The sequence below is a fragment of the Momordica charantia genome, assembly GCF_013281855.1.
Source record: "Momordica charantia cultivar OHB3-1 chromosome 4 unlocalized genomic scaffold, Mcharantia_2.0 BLBB01000004.1, whole genome shotgun sequence".
Lineage (NCBI taxonomy): Eukaryota > Viridiplantae > Streptophyta > Magnoliopsida > Cucurbitales > Cucurbitaceae > Momordica > Momordica charantia.
This window is the reverse complement of record NW_028275162.1, coordinates 13,980,248-14,000,573: the sequence shown is the minus strand read 5'-3', so window position 1 is coordinate 14,000,573 and position 20,326 is coordinate 13,980,248. Positions and strand designations below refer to the sequence as shown.

Below are 20,326 nucleotides of genomic sequence, written 5' to 3'. Positions count from 1 at the left end.
TTTCTTTTTTCAAGATTATCTAACGTAATCTAATTTTGTTTTATTCTTTTTTCTTAGATTTGGGACCACTTACAAGGGACCAAGGTATTTTTTTCGTTTTCTTTTATTATTACTATTCAATTTTATTTATTTATTCATTTGTGTATTGTGTTATATTTAATTGGTGAATGTATGAGTTTGAAAGTTATCTTCCTATTCGTACATATATTTTTAATTTGTTTCTTTATTGGATGAATTTAGGCAATTATAAAATCATATATTTATTTTGTGTTAGAATGAAACTTAGTTTGTTCTTTTGATTAGTGTAGTTAGATTTAATTGTTAATTAATATAATATTTATTTATTTAATTCGTACATATATTTTTTAAATCGTTTCTTTATTGGATGAATTTAGGCAATTATAAAATCATATGTTTATTTTGTGTTAGAATGAAACTTAGTTTATTCTTTGGATTATTGTAGTTAGATTTAATTGTTAATTAATATATTATTTATTTGTTTAAATAGTATATATTTATGTAATTTATTTATTTTATTAAATAATCGTAGGTAATTATAATTATAAGATTATGAATATTTTTGTATTATAATTCTTAATTACTATCTTTTTTATATGTTTAATTAGTTTATATGTATTGATTTGCTTTTTTATTTAATACATGTGTGTAATTATAAAATTATACCCTTTTTATTACAATTAAATTTAGGTTATTTATTTGATTGGTGTAGTTAAATTTAATTAGGAACTTAATTAAAGATATCATTTTCCAATTTAGGATTGAAATGACAGCTAAATGTTTGGCGATTGTACTATATATGAATGAAGGTACTGTTGATGGTGTAAATGAAATGGATTACGATGGACCGTCAAGTGGAGGTTTTACTGTGTACAGTGGTATTGAGTTTGAACATTTTGTTCAAATGGTTGGAGTGTCACTGAAGTTAGATATGGGGACGAGTAAATTAGAACTTGTTTATAGACACCCTAATCAAACACCATCGAGTTCCATTAAATACATTCCTATTCCATTAGAGAATCAGAATGCATTGGATTTAATGTTCTCTATTGCACCGCCATGTCCACAATTAGTGGAATTATATGTGAATGTTAGAAATATGACGAATGTCCCATTGGACCTCGATGGTGAACATGATATCCCTTTTGAATCAGTGGACCTCGAGGGACCCAACCAATGTCTTGACCATAGTCAATGTCTTGATCCCGAACCTGAGTTAGTTGTACCTCCAACGACTAATTTAGATAAAGATACAGACTTAACTGCTGATAATAGGTTTATAGAACTCAGGACAGTGACAGATGATGAGTTTGATGAATTGGAACTCGAGGGTGAACATGAGATCCCTTCTCAAACATTTAATGACATTTCAATGTTAACAGTATTGCAGAACACGAGTTTATGTTGCGACCAGTGACAGTTGAAAATGATATGTTGTACAAGGGGTTCATGTGTAATGATAAAAAAACTATGCAACATATTGTCAAACGTTTTGCTGTAAAGAGTCACCACCCTTAAGAAGTTGTAGAGTTGACACCATCTATATGGGCAGTTAGATGTAAGAAGTGGCAAGATGGATGTAACTAGCGACTTTGTGCGATTCTTAAGAAAGGTATTGTAACGCCCCGCGTTCTCGGACTCGTTTATTTTTGGATAAATGGTGTCCTTGGATTTTTCCCTAAGTTGATAACTTTAATTCTTGGATCTTCTAACTTTGAAATTCTAATTTTTGGCTAAATTGGAATTAAGTTTAATTTCATTGGATTAAGATAATTTAAGTTCTCGACCGTGTAGGAGATTTTTAGATAAATCTTAAATTCAGAGGTTTTAGGATTTTCCTTCATAAATTCTACTTTTCTTTGAAATTATTATTCTTGGGTCTTAGAGTTGAAGTTAATTATTTTATCTCGAATTATTGTGAGTTTTATTTTAACAACTAATGTGAGATTTCGGGTTTCTTGTTTTGGGCCGTTAGAACTATTTGAAAATAGAATTCTCGTTTCCTCTAGCCCATGGGCTTTCCATTGGACTTGGGAGTTGGGCTTTTCATTTTTAAAACTAATTAAGAGGATTCTTTAAAAAATTGGGAATGTGGGCTTTTTGGTTTAAATGTAAAATAAATAAAACAAACAAAAGAAAAGGAGATTAAAAAAAAAAAAAAACAAACCCTAGGTCTTCTTCTTCTTCTTCTTCTTCATCCCCCACCCCAGCCACCGGCCTCCCCTGGTTTTCTTTCTCCGGCGACGACCAACGGCAACGGCGGCGATCGGTGGCGCTTCTCCATCCGGCGAACCCGTAGCAGCAGCGACCGGCGTTCCTCGAACCAGCGGCGACGGTGTTTCCTCGAACAGCAGCGGCGGCTCTCAATCCCGAACGGCGGCGCGACTTGGAACTTCTTCAGCAGTCGTCGACGGCAGCAGCGGCGCGCCTTCAGCCCTTTTCCGACGTCTCACACGGGTCTGGAACCCAAACCCAGGGCGGTTCCGGTTTTCTGCAGTGGCTGTGCCGTTTCTGCGGCGTTCCGACGGCGGCCCGTGGCCGTGCGCGCTCTGACGACCACCCACAGCCCCGATCTATGGCCTTTGCTTCCCCTCGACGACTTTAAACGCTTATCCACACCTGTCCGGAGTTCGATTCGCGGTACCCACCCCTATTTAGACTCAAGCCAGCATTACCCATCGCTTTTGACATCGGAACAACAAGCATAAGGACATTCGAACTCAGTTTTGGATGCCCGAACCTCCTCGGCGTCGACCCACTCCTTACCCAAGAGGTTTTATGGTGAGATAGTAGGTAACGGATCATCTAAACTCACTTTCGATGCAAACTAAGTGTTTCTAACATGAATTCTAATCAAGTTTGGTTTGCTTTTGGATTTAGGAACCCTTCGGTGAACTTGGTAGCGCATTAGAACTTTGTTGTAAGTAGTTCTTACTTGGGGGATGTTTGTTGATTGAATATGTGCTTTCGGTGTGTTTATTATTTATTAATATGTAAGTTAATTGTGTCTTATGAATATTGGCTAATGGTTGTAAGTAGTTTCTTACTGGAGGGATTGGTTGTTGTGTGCTGATATGATATGGTTGTTTGATCATGTGCCCATGTGTGATACTTGCATGTCGCTTGTCGTTGTTATCATTTAGTAAACGTCATTGTTGATAAAACTGTTGATATATCTTGGGAAAAGTATGTGGTTGTGTGAATAAATTGTAGCAAGGTAATCCTGGATGACTATGATTGAATTGTTATTATGTTCTAATTGGTTTTCATGATGAAATTTGTATACCGGTACTATAATCTGTTGTTTCGAAAGCGTATTGAATATTTATGAGAAATCGGTTGTGTTTGATGTATGCTGGGTATTTATCAATTATATTTTGGTTAAGTGGTTGATTGTGCTTTTTCTGTGAACGATGCCTGCTGGAGTTGTTGGATCATGTTGGACTATTTTAGATTGATTGGCTTTTACATATGATCATTTTGGTGTATCACATATTGGACTGTTATGAGATTGTTGATGCATGAGGCATGGCGTAGTAGCAAGTAGGACTCTTATGAGAATTTTGGGACATAACAAAGTAAGTAGCACGGGGGCGGGTGTGTGCATTGATGTGTGTTAATAGAAATTGTTCTTGCGGATTTTACATTATAAACATGTTTCTCTTATTATTTTAATTGTTGGACAGGTTTGTGAGGTCGATGTTGTTATTGTAACTTGCGGTTATTTTATATATTGGATATGTATATGACTGGTATTCATGTTTGTTGTCTGCAACTTTAGGAACTTACTGATATTGTATGGTTGGTTGGAAATGATTAGGATTTGTTATGTTGTGAAAAGCATGTTATGTGAAGAATGTCATAGGGTTGTTTGTTGAAGCTTTGTGTGCGCTATGTTGTGAGCAGGTTGGTTGTTGTCAAACTTTGTGTTATTGAGACCCGTGATGCATTGAAATCTTACTAGTGGTTGTGTTGTTGTTGGGCTTTGTGGTGGTTGGTGTTATTAAGGAAGTAGTACTGAAATCCTGGTTGCAGGCTAGAAATGATATGTGGAGTTATGAAAGTTACGAAGTGAATGGGTGAGTGTCAGAGCCTCGGGTATAAATGGTCGAGGGCTGATACGTCACTAATTGGGTATCAAGGCCTCGGGTATAAATGGTCGGGGGTCGATACGCCAATATTGGATAAAGATGAGCGTCGAGGCCTCGGGTATAAATGGTCGGGGGACGATGCGGGGAGTCTTTCGAAAGGAGAACTATTGGGGCCTTGGGTATAAATGGTCAAGGGCCAATAGATTGTAAGACATCGAGGCCTCGGGTATAAATGGTCGAGGGTCGATGCAGAGTTCAAGGCCTCGGGTATAAATGGTCGAGGGCCGATGCTGCAGGGTCGGGGCTCTGGGTATAAATGGTCAGGGGCCGACTCTATTTGAAGGAGATAGCTGTGGAAGGGTATGATAATTGAGATAAGCTTAGAGGTACTGGTAATGTTAGGGAGACTAGAGGTTGGTAGTTAATGTGTTACTGGTTGTGGTTGTCACCGAAGTTTATAGAATGTGTCTATGTTTGAATGCATAATGTGATGAAAAGCATGACTGTGAATGTTTCATGATTTGGTTGAGCATGATGTGTGTGTGTTGATTCTTTAATAAGCATGACACGTTGTTCCTTGATAAGTATGCTGTTTGTGCGTGACCCTTCAAATAAGGGTTGCTTACTGAGTACTGTGGTTGTACTCATCCCTCCTTTTCCCCTCCAGTTCGCAGGTATTGAGCTAGCTCTTGGGATGGTGATGGCGAGAAGGAGGCTTGATCGGAAAGACCATTAGCTATGCTGTGTGCAATTAATTTCATTTAGTTAGGATAGTTGTGGTCATTTAATGTTGTAGTTGAGTTGGTAGTGGTTGGTTTTGTTTAGTTTTATTGTCTAAAGGATGTCGTAAGGTTGCCGATTCATTGTTCTTTTAGAGCATTAATTTTGTTAGCCTCTTGAACTACGGGATTGTAATCCACTTAGGATATTTATGAATACATTTGTTTAAGTTGATCGTACTTGAATTAGCTTTTGCTTCATTGCCATTCGAGATGTTAATATTCATTTAATGGATGGTTTATAGTTAGTAAGGTTTCCTTGAAGGGTTTGGTTAATGTGAAGTCGGTATTAAATGGTTTATCTGTATAGGATGTGAGTTTCTCTTAAAACATTAGTGTTGTTGTTCTAATTGTTCAAGCTCTCGTGAGTGTTGGAAATCAGAGTAGCGCAGCAGAAGTGTGGTAGTTTTATTGCTTAGTGTTGTTGTGAAGAAAATTCTCTTGTTTATGTGAAAATTTTAGGTAGGCTTAGTAACGGTCCCTGTTTGGAAATGGTGAAATTCTTGGGGCGTTACAGGTATTAACCTATGGGAGATTACAAAGTACGTGGACCAACATTCTTGTGTATATCAGAATTTAATCAAAGTCATTGTCAATTGGATTCAAATATGATAAGTAGAGAATTTTGTGATGCAGTGAGAGCTAATACTTCTACGAGTATTGCGACACATCAAGATCTGATCAAGGAAAAATTTGGATATCATGTTCCTTATGAGAGGGTCTGGGAAGGAAAAACAAATGTTTTGGCTCGTATTTTTGGTGATTGGGATGAGTCATATCAACTTTTGCCAAAGTGGATGTACATGCCGAAACACACTAATCTAGGAACAATTGTTGAATGGAAAATTAGGAACTATGGAAAACCGGGTCATGACATTCTTCATTCTATATTTTGGTCATTTGGTCCTTGCATTGCAGCCTTTCAAAAGTTACGCCCCGTGATTCAAATAGATGGTACTCACATTTATGGAAAGTATAAAGGGAAGATATTGATTGCAACATCAGTCGATTCAAATGGACATTTGTTACCTCTTGCTTTTGCCATTGTAGATGAAGAGAGTCGTCAGACTTGGGGATGATTTTTAAAAAACTTAAGAAAAGTTGTTACGCATGAAGAGATATGTTTAATTTCAGATCGACATGGTGGTATTATCTATGCGGTTCATAATCCAGATAATAGCTGGACCGGACCTAAATCGCATCACGGATTCTGTCTACGACATGTTTCTAGCAACTTCAACCATAAATACAAGTGTACCGAATTGAAAGATTCGGTATATCGTGCCAGTGCTCAATTTCAAATTTGAAAGTATAACAAGGAGGTGGAAAATATTAAATTACTGAATAGTTCTTGTATAAATTTCTTCCGCAACATTGGGATTGAGAAGTGGACCCTATCACATGATGGTGGATTTAGATATGGGTGGACGACAACCAATCTTTTTGAATGCATTAATGGGGTGCTGAAAGGAGCTTGGATGTTACCCATCACTGCGTTTTAGAACTTACATTCTACAGGTGCGTAAAATATTTCGAGAAGCGGAGGGAGGAGACAATAGATGCTTTAAGTAGAAACGAAAAATACAATTTCAACCAATCCCACATGAAGATTATCGGATCGTTCACCCAAGCTTATCTATATTGCACCCTGATCCAACATTATTGAGATTGCCTCGAAGACCAAGGAGCTCGCGTATTCATAACGAGATGGATTGGAGAGAACCAAGTGTTCAACAAAGATGCGGGCTTTGTAATCAACTTGGTCACAATCGAAGAAGCTGTCCCTCGAGACGATGAGAAGCACCTTTATAGACGTTGATGTAATTGAAAACTTTAGTCTGAATCATATATGTTTTGTTTAATTGTCGATGTAATTTATTTTTTTAATAAAAACTCTATGTGATTGTACTTTTAGTTTAATTGATACTCTGTGTTGTGACTATTGTTTTAAAATTTAAATTTCAGTTTCCAACTAATGATTATCTATCGTATTAGATTATGGAATTAAACCCAAGTCCTATAGATCGATCTGTATTGTATGACCAAGCTCAACACCGATTAGAGCTAGTTTAGCAAGGTCAGTGTAACGAGGAGTTGCACTACCGACATAGAGAGGCAGTATTGGATCTCACCATCCCATTGCATCCTTTGATTGAACCTGCATTACGCGCTTCTGGATTTTACGGATTTGCCAGATTGGGATTCATCCAATTAGATTGGCATTTCATTACTGCAATTGTGGAATGGTGGAGGCCAGAGACTCATATATTCCACATGCCGGATGGAGACTGTAGCGGTGCGGCTTGGGTTACCAGTAGATGGCGAGCCTATTACTGGTCGCATTGATTATGATTGGAGAGGTACTTGTCAAGCATTACTTGAGGTGACTCTAGGTGCTGCGTACATCAGAGACTCTAGGCTGAGTCTACCTTGGCTAGCTTCTCAATTTCATAATCTAGTCGACGATGCTGATGAGGAAACCATTGCCAGATACGCTCGTGCCTATATTATGCAGCTTATCGGTGGTAGTCTATTCGCCGATAAGTCTAACAACTTTGTCATTTAATGTTCCTCCCACTGTTAGCAGATTTTGAGGTAGCTGGACGTTTTAGTTAGGGTGGAGCATGTTTGGCATGGTTGTATCGAAATCTGTGCAAAGCGTGTCGCTCTGACTCATGTGACATTGGTGGTCCAATTATACTTCTTCAAGTATGGGCTTGGGATAGGTTCCCCACGATGGCTCCACAACGTCGTCACATCTCAGATCACGAGCTCGTGGGTCGACCATTAGCTGCCCGGTACGTCGATATAAATATTGTCCTATTTTCCTCTTAAAATTTTTTTACGCATTCAATTGTTGTACTAACCTATAATATTATTGTAGGTGGAGAGATCAATTTTGTGTTACAGAAATATCTACACATGTTTTAATCCAGTATAGATACATGTTGGACCTCTTGTCACCAGGATCGGTACGTTTTTTAAATGTTAGAATATAAAAATATATATTGGTTTATAATTAATTACACGATTTTTTTATTACAATATCAGATGATCTGGAAGCCATATAATAAGTATGCTCACATCTGACTGTTTGCAGGCGTTCGATATGTTGAAGTATGCTCTCACTCATGCTCCAATAATGAAGCTCCAGATTAGAACCAACCTTTCGAATTAATGTGCAATGCCAGCAACTATGCTGCAGGAGCAGTTCTTACTCAACGCAGAGGGAAGCTGTTGCACCCGATTTACTATGCCAGCAAAACTTTGATCGAGGCACAGATTAACTACACCACCACGGAGAAAGAACTATTAGCAGTGGTGTTCGCCTTTGAAAAATTCAGATCATATCTAGTCGGGTCAAAGGTGATTGTTTACACGGACCATGCGGTTCTAAAATATTTACTGACAAAGAAGGATGCTAGACCAAGACTGATTCGTTGGATTTTACTACTGCAAGAATTCGATATAGAGATCAAGGACAAGAAAGAGACAGAAATTTTGGTTACTGACCACTTGTCTAGGCTACCTACTCTGGAATGCCTTGAGAATAGGATTGAAATTAGAGGAACCTTCCCAGATGAACAAGTGTTGGCCATTGGAGTTCGGAATGAAGATGAGGAACCATGGTTTGCAGATCTAGCCAACTATATTATTAGTGGAATTCTGCCAGCAAGCATGAACAAGCAACAGTTGAAAAGGTTTTTGTATGAGAGTAAGTTTTATTTGTGGGATGATCCATATCTCTATAGGATTGGCCAAGATAAAGTGATCAAAAGATGCATCGCCAAGGCTGAAGCACGACAAGTGTTGGCTAAATGTCATTCAGCACCATACGATGGTCACTTTGAAGGGCAGCGCACAGCAACAAAAGTTTTCCAAAGCGGATACTTCTGGCCCACCATTTTCAAGGATGCATATAAGCTAATCCACAATTGCAACGAATGTCAAAGGGTTGGAAATATTTCCAAGAGATCAGAAATGCCTCTCACATACATCTTAGAGGTGGAACTTTTCGATGTATGGGGTATGGACTTCATGGGCCCGTTCCCTCCATCCAATGGAAACATCTTCATATTATTGGCAGTCGATTATGTGTCAAAGTGGGTCGAAGCAGTGGCATGCGCCAGTAGTGATGCTAAAGTAGTAGCAAAGTTTCTCCACAAGCAAATATTCACGTGATTTGGTACACTCAGAGCTGTGATCAGTGACGAAGGCTCTCACTTCATCAACAAAGCTATAACATCTCTCATAGCTAAGTATAACAACAGGCACAAAGTATCCACAGCTTACCACCCCCAATCAAATAGGCAAGCTGAGATATCCAATCGAGAGATCAAGAGCATATTGGAAAAAGTGGTTGGCACAAATCGAAGAGATTGGGCGATGAAGTTGGATGACGCTTTATGGGCTTATCGTACAGCCTTCAAGACACCTCTTGGAACATCCCTTACGAGTTAGATTTTGGGAAACCTTGCCATCTCCTATTGGAACTAGAGCATAAGGCCTTTTGGACTATGAAAAAATTAAACTTGGATTATTCTGCCGTTGGCGATGTTGCCACTTACAACTACTAGAGCTTGAAGAATTCCGTAGAGACGCGTATGAAAATGAGAAGTTATACAAGGAAAAGACGAAGCGCTAGCACGATGCGAAAATCAATCTTAGAAGATTTGAGGAAGGGCAACAAGTGTTGCTTTTTAATTCGAGACTAGGGAAACTCAAATCACAATGGTCAGGCCCATTTTTGGTTTCGCACGTCTTTCCCCATGGAGCAGTTAAAGTACAAGAGATGGATTCGGGAAGAGAATTCACAGTGAACAGGCAAAGGCTGAAGCATTTTTATGGAGGAAGCGTGGTGAGAGATGTTGAAGCTCACCACTTTGCCATAGACTTAGAAACCAACAGCGGAATAAAGGGAATAGGATTTAATGATTAATTGATTTATTGCTCTCCAGCTTCGAATTTAGAAATTTAGACGTTTAATTGTTTTTCTGCCATTTTGAATTTTGAATTCTAATTAGCTTTCATTTTGATTTTTGGGGGGAAATAATTACAAATCTGGTTGAATGGGCAACTTTTAAAACGGGCTTGCATTGAAGAAGGCGTGACGTCGCTGACACGAAAGGACATGGCCGGTGAGAGCATCAGGACGTGGCATGCATGCAGGGAGGTATTTATAGCTAATTTCGGCTTCCGAGGAGAGGAGGTAAGTAAAAATTTTCAAATTTTTTGGAAATAAATCATAATTGTTAGAGATTTTGGGGGATTTTGTTTTTTCGTTTTGGGGGGAAAAGTGTATTTTAATTTCCATTTTCCCTTAAAACCCACGTTTCCCTCATTCTCTCTCCCCACTCTGCACCATCGACGTACCTCTCCCTCTCTCTCTCTTTTTAAGTCCCCAAAACCTCTCTTCTTCTTCCCAAAACCCTAGCCTAAAATTTCCAGAATCAAGCACCGAGCAAATAGGAAGAGAGCGTCGAAGCTCGAGCTGTCAGCAAGCTCTGGGTCGAACAGGGACCTTCAGTAGGCTGCTGAAACCATCCCCCTGTAGACAGCCCTCAGGTAAACATCCCTGGCCCGGCTGTCTCTTCTCCCCGAATTCAGCCTGATAGACCCGTGACCACCGGCGAAGATACAGAAAAACTCACCCCGCGCCCCTTCTAACTCAAAACCGTCCCGTCGTTCCTAATACTCCACCCCCTCCGGCCACCCTTCTGCAAGCTCCGCAACCTATAACCACCAACCCTCCAACTACCAGCGTCCCTCCGCAAACCCTCGTCAAAGAGATCCATCCAACTGCCCCCTCCAAATCCTTACCCACTGATGGACCGGCCTCACGAACGCGAAAGACCAAGCGGTTGGCCCAGTCTACCCTAAACCATAGCCCGACCAAAAAGAGGAAATCACCAGCAGCGCCGCCACCGCCCCCTACCAAAGCTAAAACCCAAAAATCGACTTATGTGTCTGAAGGGAAGCATCGCACTCGAATGGTCACTTTTTCCCAGCTTCCGCCAATGCCAAACTCCTATAAGCATATTACAGTAGTCCCGACGGGCCAGGCGACATTCCAGAAGTTCGTAGATCTGGAAGCAAGGGCGAGCTATCAATCGATCAAGACAAGGGACCTGTACTTAGAGAAAAGGTTTTTAGAGGCGGAGATGCCCCTATGTGTGAAGGAAGGAGCCACACATTTAAAGTGGGAGCACAGACTATGCCGGTTTTCCTGGAGCTCGTGAGGGAGTTCTACGCCAACTTCGACCCTGATAGAGTGGGGCACACTACGGTACCGGAGGTGAAAATCGACTGGACGCCAGAAAGGATCAACAAGTTGCTAAAGCTCCCCAGCAACCCAAAGGCTGAATTCAACGCGATGATCCAACAGCCCTCAATGCGGGAACTTGACCGAGCCCTCAATTTGGTAGGCATAGAGGGTGTTGCGTGGCAAGTGAAGGACAAGGGGGCGCGCTCGTTGAAATCTGTCCAGCTTATAAGAGAAGCTAACGTTTGGCTCTACTTCGTTAAGAGTCGAGTCATGCCTACCACGCATGATGCAAATCCAACCACGGATCCATTGACTGTACCCGAGGGACCAATTACAAGAAGCAAAGCAAAGAAGATTCAAGAGGTTTTCATAATACATCTTCAAAGGCTAGCTAATGCACACGAGGAGACAAAGATTTCTTAGGCAAAAATTCTTTACAATGTTAATTTAATGAGTCAAGAAGAGAATGGAGCAAAGATGGCACGGGAAAAGTTGTCTATTTTGAGAGATGGCACGGAGGACAAAAAAAGTGTGCAGATTGGTGAACAGGTGCCTTTGCAGATTGCACCTCTTGGGAGTTTGTGATGTCAAAGCTTGTCAAATCTCATCCAAACGTAAAGCGCCTCCTACATGTGATTTCCAAGACACTTTAAAGCAATTTTACGTTTTTGGATTCACATTTAGTTGTCTAGTTTGATGTGCAATCATGTTTTAATTTGCATGTCTTATTTTCTACAATTTGCATTAAATAGGATTTGAAAGACTTTTGATGTTCCTCATGTTGAACGACCCTTTGGCCTATTTAAAGGCTTGTAATCACCTTGTTTTGGAAGATTCAAAACATATTAAAATTCAAGAACTTTTGTTCCTTAACACTTTTGGTGTTGCTTCTTTCAAATCTTGCTTTAGGTTTGATGTTAAACCGATTCATTGGATTAGTCTCGATCAAGCTAATTCTGGAGTGAGTCGTCTTAGGATCTAGGAGTGACCATCGTAGATTCTAAGTCCGATCTAAAAGTGATTCATCTTCTAACCTTACTCTTGGTTGGAATCATTCGGTAAGTTAGTCGTTTTTGTGAATGTTTGCAAGGATCCTAGAAGGACCTCTAGGTTTGTAAACCCGAGCAACCTTGGCGCTTATCAACGCATGATTCGTCTGTTACGAAGGACAGAGTCCTTCTGTTTGGCTTGCATATTGGAAGGTCGCTCCATCGATGTCAGACAACTAATCCACTGGAAGCTCTGCCTTCGCAGAGATGTGCCTATCTTGGATGAAGAAGAGCCTCTCGAGGACAAGTTGGTGGTCGATCGGACTACGGTGGAACGGCTGATGAGCCAGGACCCCAATCGCCGCAGAGCTGTGCAGAATGTGGCCATCAATGAAATGATGGCCCAAATAGCCAAGATGCAGAAGCAACTCTCGCGAATGGAGGAAGCGCAGTCCGCGTACGCTGAAAAGGCTAAGAAAAGAGATGCGACTATCCTTGTAGCGCTGGAGCATTTCAAAGCAGCCGCACCTCCTACATCAGCTGTGTCGGCCCATCTGAAACAATTGCTGGAGCAGTCAGGAAGCACTAAAGAGGAATATCAGCCTACGGACGACTTTTCAGAGGAAGAAGAGAGTGAAGACGAAAGTTCTGTTTGACCACAAAAGGAAGTCCCTGTCCTTTTGTGTTAACCAAACCTTGTTCCCTCCCCTCCCCCCTGTTATTTATAAAGTTTTAGTTAGGTTTAACTTTCAGCATTTTCACTTTCTGCACTTAATTTCCTGTTGTTGTTTTTCATGTTTAGGAGTTTGTTTTTAATTCCAGTTTTTCTTATTTATTTTTAATCAGTAAAAATGTTACCCCCCCCCCCCCCACCCCTCCAGAAATTGAATAGTCTTGATGCTAAAGCCTGCTAGTGCGCAGTTGTTTCTGTTGATGCTGGAGCATTTTGGTGAGTGTCAGCATTCTTTTGTTCATCTTCTGGTTCATGTTTGCCTGCCCATGCCCTAGCATCCCTCTCATAGTACTGGACCCAGGTAGCGCTTACCCTAGATAGGAATTTCAATGGCTCTCTATCCAAAGACAACCTTATCTTTGTATAGCTAGTATGAACTTCTTCTTGTAAATACCCTTAAGTTGTTAGCATTAGCCCTCCGCATTCATGTCTATATCTTAATAGCGAACACCCTTGTATTCCTTATTTTAAATTCACTTTAAGTTTGGGGGCATGTTAGAATTTTACATACTAAATGTCCTTAGCCGCATTGAGGACAATGCAACTTTTTAAGTTTGGAGGAGTGAACGGTCCATTCTTACATCTTTATTAGCAATTGTATAGAACCATGAATCTTTCTAATCCTGTAATTCAGTAAAAAAAAAAAACTCAATAAAGGTGGGGCTAGTAGCCCACATCAAAAGCATAAAGAGGCTGCAGGATTAGGAAGGGCTAGTAGCCCATGGTTAATAAGCCCAAGTGAGTAGTACAAGGTTTAAAAGTTTAGGCTAGTGAAAAGGGCTTGAGAAATGAATCTCTAGGAGAAGTTAAGGTTGAGGCTGGGAAGTAGAAGGAAGCTAGAGTTGGGCAGATAATAGCGTCTTCCAGAGTGTGAAAAATTCTAGGCTGCTTTCATTTCTTTGCCTCAACTGAAGCACTATAGCAGAATATGTAAGTTCTAGCGTTGATGATCAAGGTAAAGGTTTGAGGCATAGAGCTGGATGTTTGAAGTGCAGGTTTCTAACGTTATTCTTTTATGAAAAGAGGTAAAAATGCATGCTCTTGATTGAGGACAAGCAAGATTTTAAGTTTGGGGGTGTGATAACTCTCCAAAAGAAAGTTATTCTAGTGTTTATTTGGGTGAACATGTGCATTAAAATGTCAAAGTGTGTCGGTTTTAGGTCATAATTAGCATAAATAGTGTTTAATTCCAAACTCATAGCTACACATACTTAGTCTTGAGAACTTTGGCCAAAAACAGCATAAACTCTCATATTTCTGGTTCTTTTGCACAAGTTTTTAATGAGGAGCCGAGAAGAGAAAGAAGTGTGGAACCAGAGAGGAAAAACCAAAGCATTGTCAAGATGGAGCATATAAAAGCTGGAGCATAGCGATATCAGGGCATGGGTGTCCATACAGTTAATTCAAAAACACAGGATTCACTTATGCCGTACAATCCCCAGTCGGGTGCCCTAAAAACGGGACCCGATATTTAAAGGAAAGATTGCCTTAGCCGACGGACACGCAGATCCCAAGGGAGACAAAATTTGAGAGCTGAAAAGACCAAGGGAGGAAATATACCCATTTTTGGGACGAGAGCTGACGCCAGAAAGGGGAAGCTCGTCTGCTGCTTTGCGTTGACTGCTCTTCTTCTCTGTCATTTAGCTAATTTTCTGCTATGGGTTGTATTTCTTCTTCTTCCATTTTGTTTTTTTCACCCATTATGAGCTAAACCCCATTTCGGGGGACGTTCACACGCTGTAACTGACTTAAGACCGAATCTCTAGCATGCTACATTTATTTTTAAGCAAATCTGAATTTATTCCTCAATTCTTCGCGTTACTGTTGGCCGCTCTTTCGTGTATGCTAGCTCCGATATTGACCCGGAAGGGCTTGTGGGTGCTGATTTGTTTTGCTTGTGATTAGCACTTTTCTATAGCTATAGGGATACTCAGGAATGGGGTCCCCTAATCATGCCTATAGTTTGGATTTATTGCTTGGGTATTTAGCAACGGAAGTTGTATTTACTCATGTTTGGGGTGTCTCGGAAGGGAACCGAGTCGAACTGGGCACTAATAAATGTTAGCTACGCTAGAGTATAGGTTGATAATGTGTTAAAGTATACTGAATCTCCCCCACCACCTTCATATCTTTTAATCCCCCATTATCACTTCCTATGCTGCTATTTCCTTGCGTCGATAGCCTTGAAACTGTTGTCTCTTAGCTTGCAACGTTCTTTCGTCCTGTTATTCCTTTGTTTTAATTCTTCTAGATAATATTCATACTCTACTCTGTATATTTTTTAATTGTTGGTGTCGCAACGTCATCGCGATGCGGAGCGGCCGACGTCATCCCCTGAAGGGTCTCTTTCGAGATAAGGGTTTGGAGTCGCCAACAATCATCTACGAGGTGTGATTAGTCACCTAAAAATAAAGACAAGATCTGCGAAAACAGATTGTTGGTTCGGGAGTCGACATGAGTGTTGACACTAAAACATCACACCAATGTGCCACCACTTTGAGATATAAGTTATGATCTTTTTTAAAATACATATTTTGTATTTTTGAATTTAAAAAAAAAAGAAAAAAAACTCTAAATAAAATCTTTTATTTAAAATAATTATTTAGTAAAAACAACGATAAAATGAAGCATTTAAAGACTCGAACTTGGGTCATGTGCATTAAAAAACAAATATCTTACCACTATGCCAACATCTTAAGATGTAAACATTATATCCTTTCACACAAAAAAAAGTTTTAATTTATTTTTTTAAACTAAAAAAAACTACGAATTTTGTTAAATTAAAACAAAAAAAATATTTCAAAATTAACAAAATTATTTAAAAGAAAGAAAAAAAAAACTTTATTTAAAAACAAAGTCAAATTCACTTTAACAAAACTTATTTGCTAAAAAACAGATTTTTTTGTTAAGATTTTTTCAAAACCATAACAACCAAACCATTAAAAGAATTTTAAATGAGATTTTATTCTAAAATACTCTGTTTTTATCTTCTCCTTTAAAATCCTGCCGCAGAAGATTTTTTTTAATTAAAAAATAAAACAAAGGTAACACAAAAAATATAAACCTTGTAAAAAAAATCATTTTAAATAAAAAACTACATTTTAAATAAAAAAAGAATCCAAATTTAAAAGAATCCAAAATTTTTTAAACAAGATTTGTTTTATAAAACTCCTATTTTTTTCAACGTATTTTAACCAAAATTTTAAAGTAAAATATTTTATTAAAATAAAATTAAGTTTATATTTATTTCATTTAAAAAACTCTTCTTTATTAGAAAAAGAAAAGCTTTTATTTTAAAACAAATTTTAAAATATCAAAATCCTTATTTTATTTTAAAAAACTTATTTAAAATTAATTTAGAAGATTTTTTTTTTACTAAAAACATTTTCTTTTAAAAAAAAGTAGAAAAAGAAACTTTTTCTTTAAAAAAACTTTTCCTTAAAAAAAACAAAAAAAATCTTTTGATAGAAACAAAAGATTATGTTTGCATGATTTCCAAAGCCTTTCCCTTTACAACGTATTTGATGCTTACTTAAAATGCACTACCGGCGAGGAGATCGTCGGAGTGCCGGCTTGGAAGAAGCTGTGAAGAAGAAGGTTGTTGCTGCTGTCGTTCGCGTCGTTCCCTTGTGTCGTCGGAGGTCGTGGGTATGCAAGAGAAAAGTGGTGATGGTGGGATAAGAGAGATGGAGAGAAGAAGATATGATGATGAGGTGATGGGTTAAAAAAAACAACGGTGATATATGCTAAAAAAAGAAAGCCCAGAGAAAAGGGAGGAAGGAAGGGGAGGAGGAGATACCACGTTAGGTTTTGAAAAAATCAAAGAGGAAAAACCGTTAAAAATCAAAGGTTTTAAAATAAAATCTTTATTTCATTAAAACAAAATCTTTTTAAAACAAATCATTTTTATTTATTTATTTATTATTTTAATAATAAAACAAAATCTAAATAAACCATTTTTATTTTCTTATTAATAAAATTAAACATTTAAATAAATCTAACATTTTAATTTTAGTTAATTTAAACTTTATATTAAAACTAATAATAAAGTAAACGTATGTTATTCTTTAATTAAAATAAAACACAATAAAGTAAAATACAATAATATAAAAAAAAATAAAAATAAGCCGGACCAAATAGATCTCCTTTGACTATTCGTGTATACTTGTCCACATTGTCGACATAGTTGTGTGACGCAACAAACTCCTATAAAAAATCTATTGGTTTGTTATTGAGAAGGAAATTTTAGAATTTCAAAACCCTTGAAATTGTTCATTTGAATTAAAAAAAAAAAAAAAAAAAAAAAAAAAAAAAAAAAAAAAACCTTAGCTCTTCTTTTCTTTTCTACTCCCCCCCAAGCCGCCACTCCTTTTTTTCATGAAACCAGCAACCTCTCCGGTGAAGCCACGAACAGGCCTCTCTCCACCAACTCAGCACGACGAGAGGTGGGCTTCGACGGCGTAGCATCCACAACTCCGACGACACCTATGGCAGCGATTTCTTCAACAGCACACCCATCATTCTCCGGCAATTTCTGCAGTAGCCTGACACCACCACGTGAAGCGACACCGGTGGTGGCACTGAGCCGTTAGAAAACCGACTCCCTGCAGCAGTCCAATACAGCTAGACCCGCAGCGCCATTCCCCTTTGGTGATTTCTACAGCAACCTATGGCTGTTCCCTCCGGAAACGCTCAATTTGTTACCTGATGCCGTGGAGCAATGACCCAGCCTAGAAATTCTCTTTTGTTTGCATACGGCATCGACCCATCCAACACCCGTCAGTTTTTTATGCGACCAGTGGGTAACGATCCATTTGCTTCATTACTCTTCCATGTATTTAACCTCAACACATTGTGCTAGCAATATTTTAAATTATTTTATTAGTGTTAGTTGCTAATAAAACATTTTTCAAGGAAACAGTTGGTAGAAAAATTTTAGAATGATTTGAGAGAAAATTGGTATGTAAAGGGAAAAAAAAATCCAAGATAACCCAAACAAAAGTAAAATGGACTTTTCTTCATCTCGGCTTCCAGAAACATGGAAGCTTATGGACTTTTAATACATATCTAAATAATTTGTAGGACCTCATTGCGCTTAGATTGAGTGGATTAGTTATTAAAACTCATCATTGGAAGCTATTCTTCCTTTCAAAAGTAAGCTCTTTGGTCCTAATTTTTATTAGATATAAGAGTTTGAGTTTTCGGATGGCCAAAAGAGTAGCAAGTGGCAAGCATGTTGTATGAACATACTTTGATTTATCAACTGTTTGATCATTTATCTTTCTTCCTTTCAATCTGATTAATTTATTATCTCTCCTTTTTAATTGAAAGAAAAAAAAATTCTCTCTGTTCTAACTTTTCATTAGTCATTTGTCATTGGCTAGATTCATTTTCCTCAATTATATATTAGAAAATTACCTACATAATTGGTCTATTTGAAACTTCATTGAGGATCCTTTCAAAAAGGGAGTGAGGAAAACTAATTAACCTATTGACAACCTCACTCACCCCCCTCTTTTCCATCATTTTTATTTCTGTTCTTTAAATAACACTTAACTGATGCAAATCTATCTCATAGCTAGATTTAACAAACTCCACATCTCATAAAACTACTTGAAACTAACAAATTAATGAACCTATTTACTAAATTATTTTCTTACTTGCAGATGGAGTGGTTTGGCAATCAAGCTCTTACTTTTGGTGGAGATGTGTCAGAAGAGGTTGATTTGGTGGATTCAATGATAAGGCAGGAAGATACTTCTCTTTTTTAACTGAACTAGTCTATACCATTTACTTACTACATGGTTGTCATTTGTCCATGTGGTTGATGCTTAGGGAATGGTTGATATTTTGATTAATAATGTAGGTACCCATAATTTTTTTTAAATATTCTCGAGATTCGTGGTATTTTTACTTATGTTGTTTTTTTTTCCAGTTACTTTAAAAGAAATAAGGAATTACTCAGGATGGTTTATAGGTGAGAATGAAGACAGTTCAGTGGCAGGAGGTGATAATTGATTTGAATCGTACGGGTGTTTATCCCTGTACTCGGAACAAAGAGTTTGTGGTTCAAGTATCTGTTCTTGAATAGAGTTTGTTCCTTTTTCAGGCAGAATCCAATATTATGATGAAAACGATGAAGGTAACCTCACTTTCATATTTTCCAAATTAGAAATAGACAGTTGAGCTAGAGAATTTTCTATAACTTATTATGAAGGTATGTCTACATATTCTTATTCTCTTTCATTGGTACCACTACAAAGGTTGTTTTCTCTGTCTCCCATATTTTGAACTCCGATGCTACTACTACTAAGAGATGTGCAGCAAGATGTAGCCACCAAGGTCAATTTCTCTCTCTCATTATTACTCCATTTTCATTTTTTTATCTCTTCTTTTCAAAGTTGGTCATTATTCAGACTTAGAAACTTTAGACACCTTCGTTTATGTTTTTATGAAATTCAAATACAATAACAATCTCGAAAAGTTAAAATTTAATTTTGCTTATCGTCTCTTCTCCCTTTTAGTCTGTCTTTTTAGCTCCCTCTCTTTAAAAATTGTGTTACTATTTTCTAATAAGTTTAAAAATTTATTATTTCTTTTATTTGAAAGTCCATGTCAACGAAGATCAGTTGAGTGTGGATATTATGTCAGGAAGTACATTCGACAAATAATGCATAATCCAAACACTTAAATTACTAATCTTGTATATCTTTCATGCAAACTCAAAACACAATTCTACTTTTATGTGTTCCTTTTATATTTGAAATACTTGCATTATCTATCAATTTTTTTTACATGTAATTCAATTCAAAAAAGCTGCATACTCAAATAAAACTTGATGAGGTACCAGATGAATAGATCATGGATTTATTGCAAACTATACGCAGTTGGGCAAACATAGTAAATATAGTTTTCATTATTTTTGTTTTTAATATGTAAAACCTTGAAGCATTTATACATTTCAATTAATTATGGTTGTATTAATTATGGTTGTATTAGTGAGCTAGTTGATATTATGCTCATTTTGTTTGTGTATTAACTTCTTAATGGAGCATATTATGCTGACTTAATGAAAGAGGAGACTAGTTTATGAAATTTATGTGTAAATGTTGTGAATATTGCTAAATTTTATTAGAGGAGAACTGATGTGTGTTGTGGTTGTTGAATTCTATTAAAGATTTATATTAGAATTTGTGATAGATTGATATTAAGTTGGGAGTGTTATGTGTGTGAACTATTGGAATTTGATTGTTTTTGTGTTGTGATGGTTCAATTATGTGTTGGAGCTTACAACAGCATTGGTATTAGATAGCTAAATTATGTAGTACATCACTAAAAGTACTCATTATTGTTGGGTGTGTTGCCTAAACTCGTAGTCTGTATTTATGTAAAAACAAATGTATATTCAAGAAAATTTTATTCAATCAATTTGTTGTTGAATTCATACCATT

At 37.6% G+C, this 20,326-nt stretch overlaps 1 protein-coding gene and 1 long non-coding RNA gene across 3 annotated transcripts; both read left to right on the top strand.

The window, feature by feature from the left end:
• The first annotated feature begins 5,415 nt into the window (after positions 1-5,415).
• LOC111021813 (uncharacterized) lies at positions 5,416-5,967 on the top strand. Its single transcript, XM_022298894.1, has one exon. It carries the CDS (start codon positions 5,416-5,418, stop codon positions 5,965-5,967), a length of 552 nt encoding a protein of 183 aa, XP_022154586.1.
• Positions 5,968-17,186: 11,219 nt separating this feature from the next.
• Positions 17,187-19,970, top strand: LOC111021816 (uncharacterized). Of its 2 annotated transcripts, none has more exons than XR_015790087.1 (4): positions 17,187-17,673; positions 18,542-18,621; positions 18,811-19,017; positions 19,139-19,970. It is a non-coding gene; the product is annotated as an uncharacterized LOC111021816 (long non-coding RNA). The 2 variants fall into 2 exon arrangements; XR_015790086.1 differs by having other exon boundaries at positions 17,187-17,677.
• The last annotated feature ends 356 nt before the right edge of the window (positions 19,971-20,326 follow it).

Coding starts and splice junctions, on each gene's coding strand:
- LOC111021813 (XM_022298894.1), top strand. CDS start 5,416: ATGGGAGATTACAAAGTACGTGGACCAACATTCTTGTGTATATCAGAA.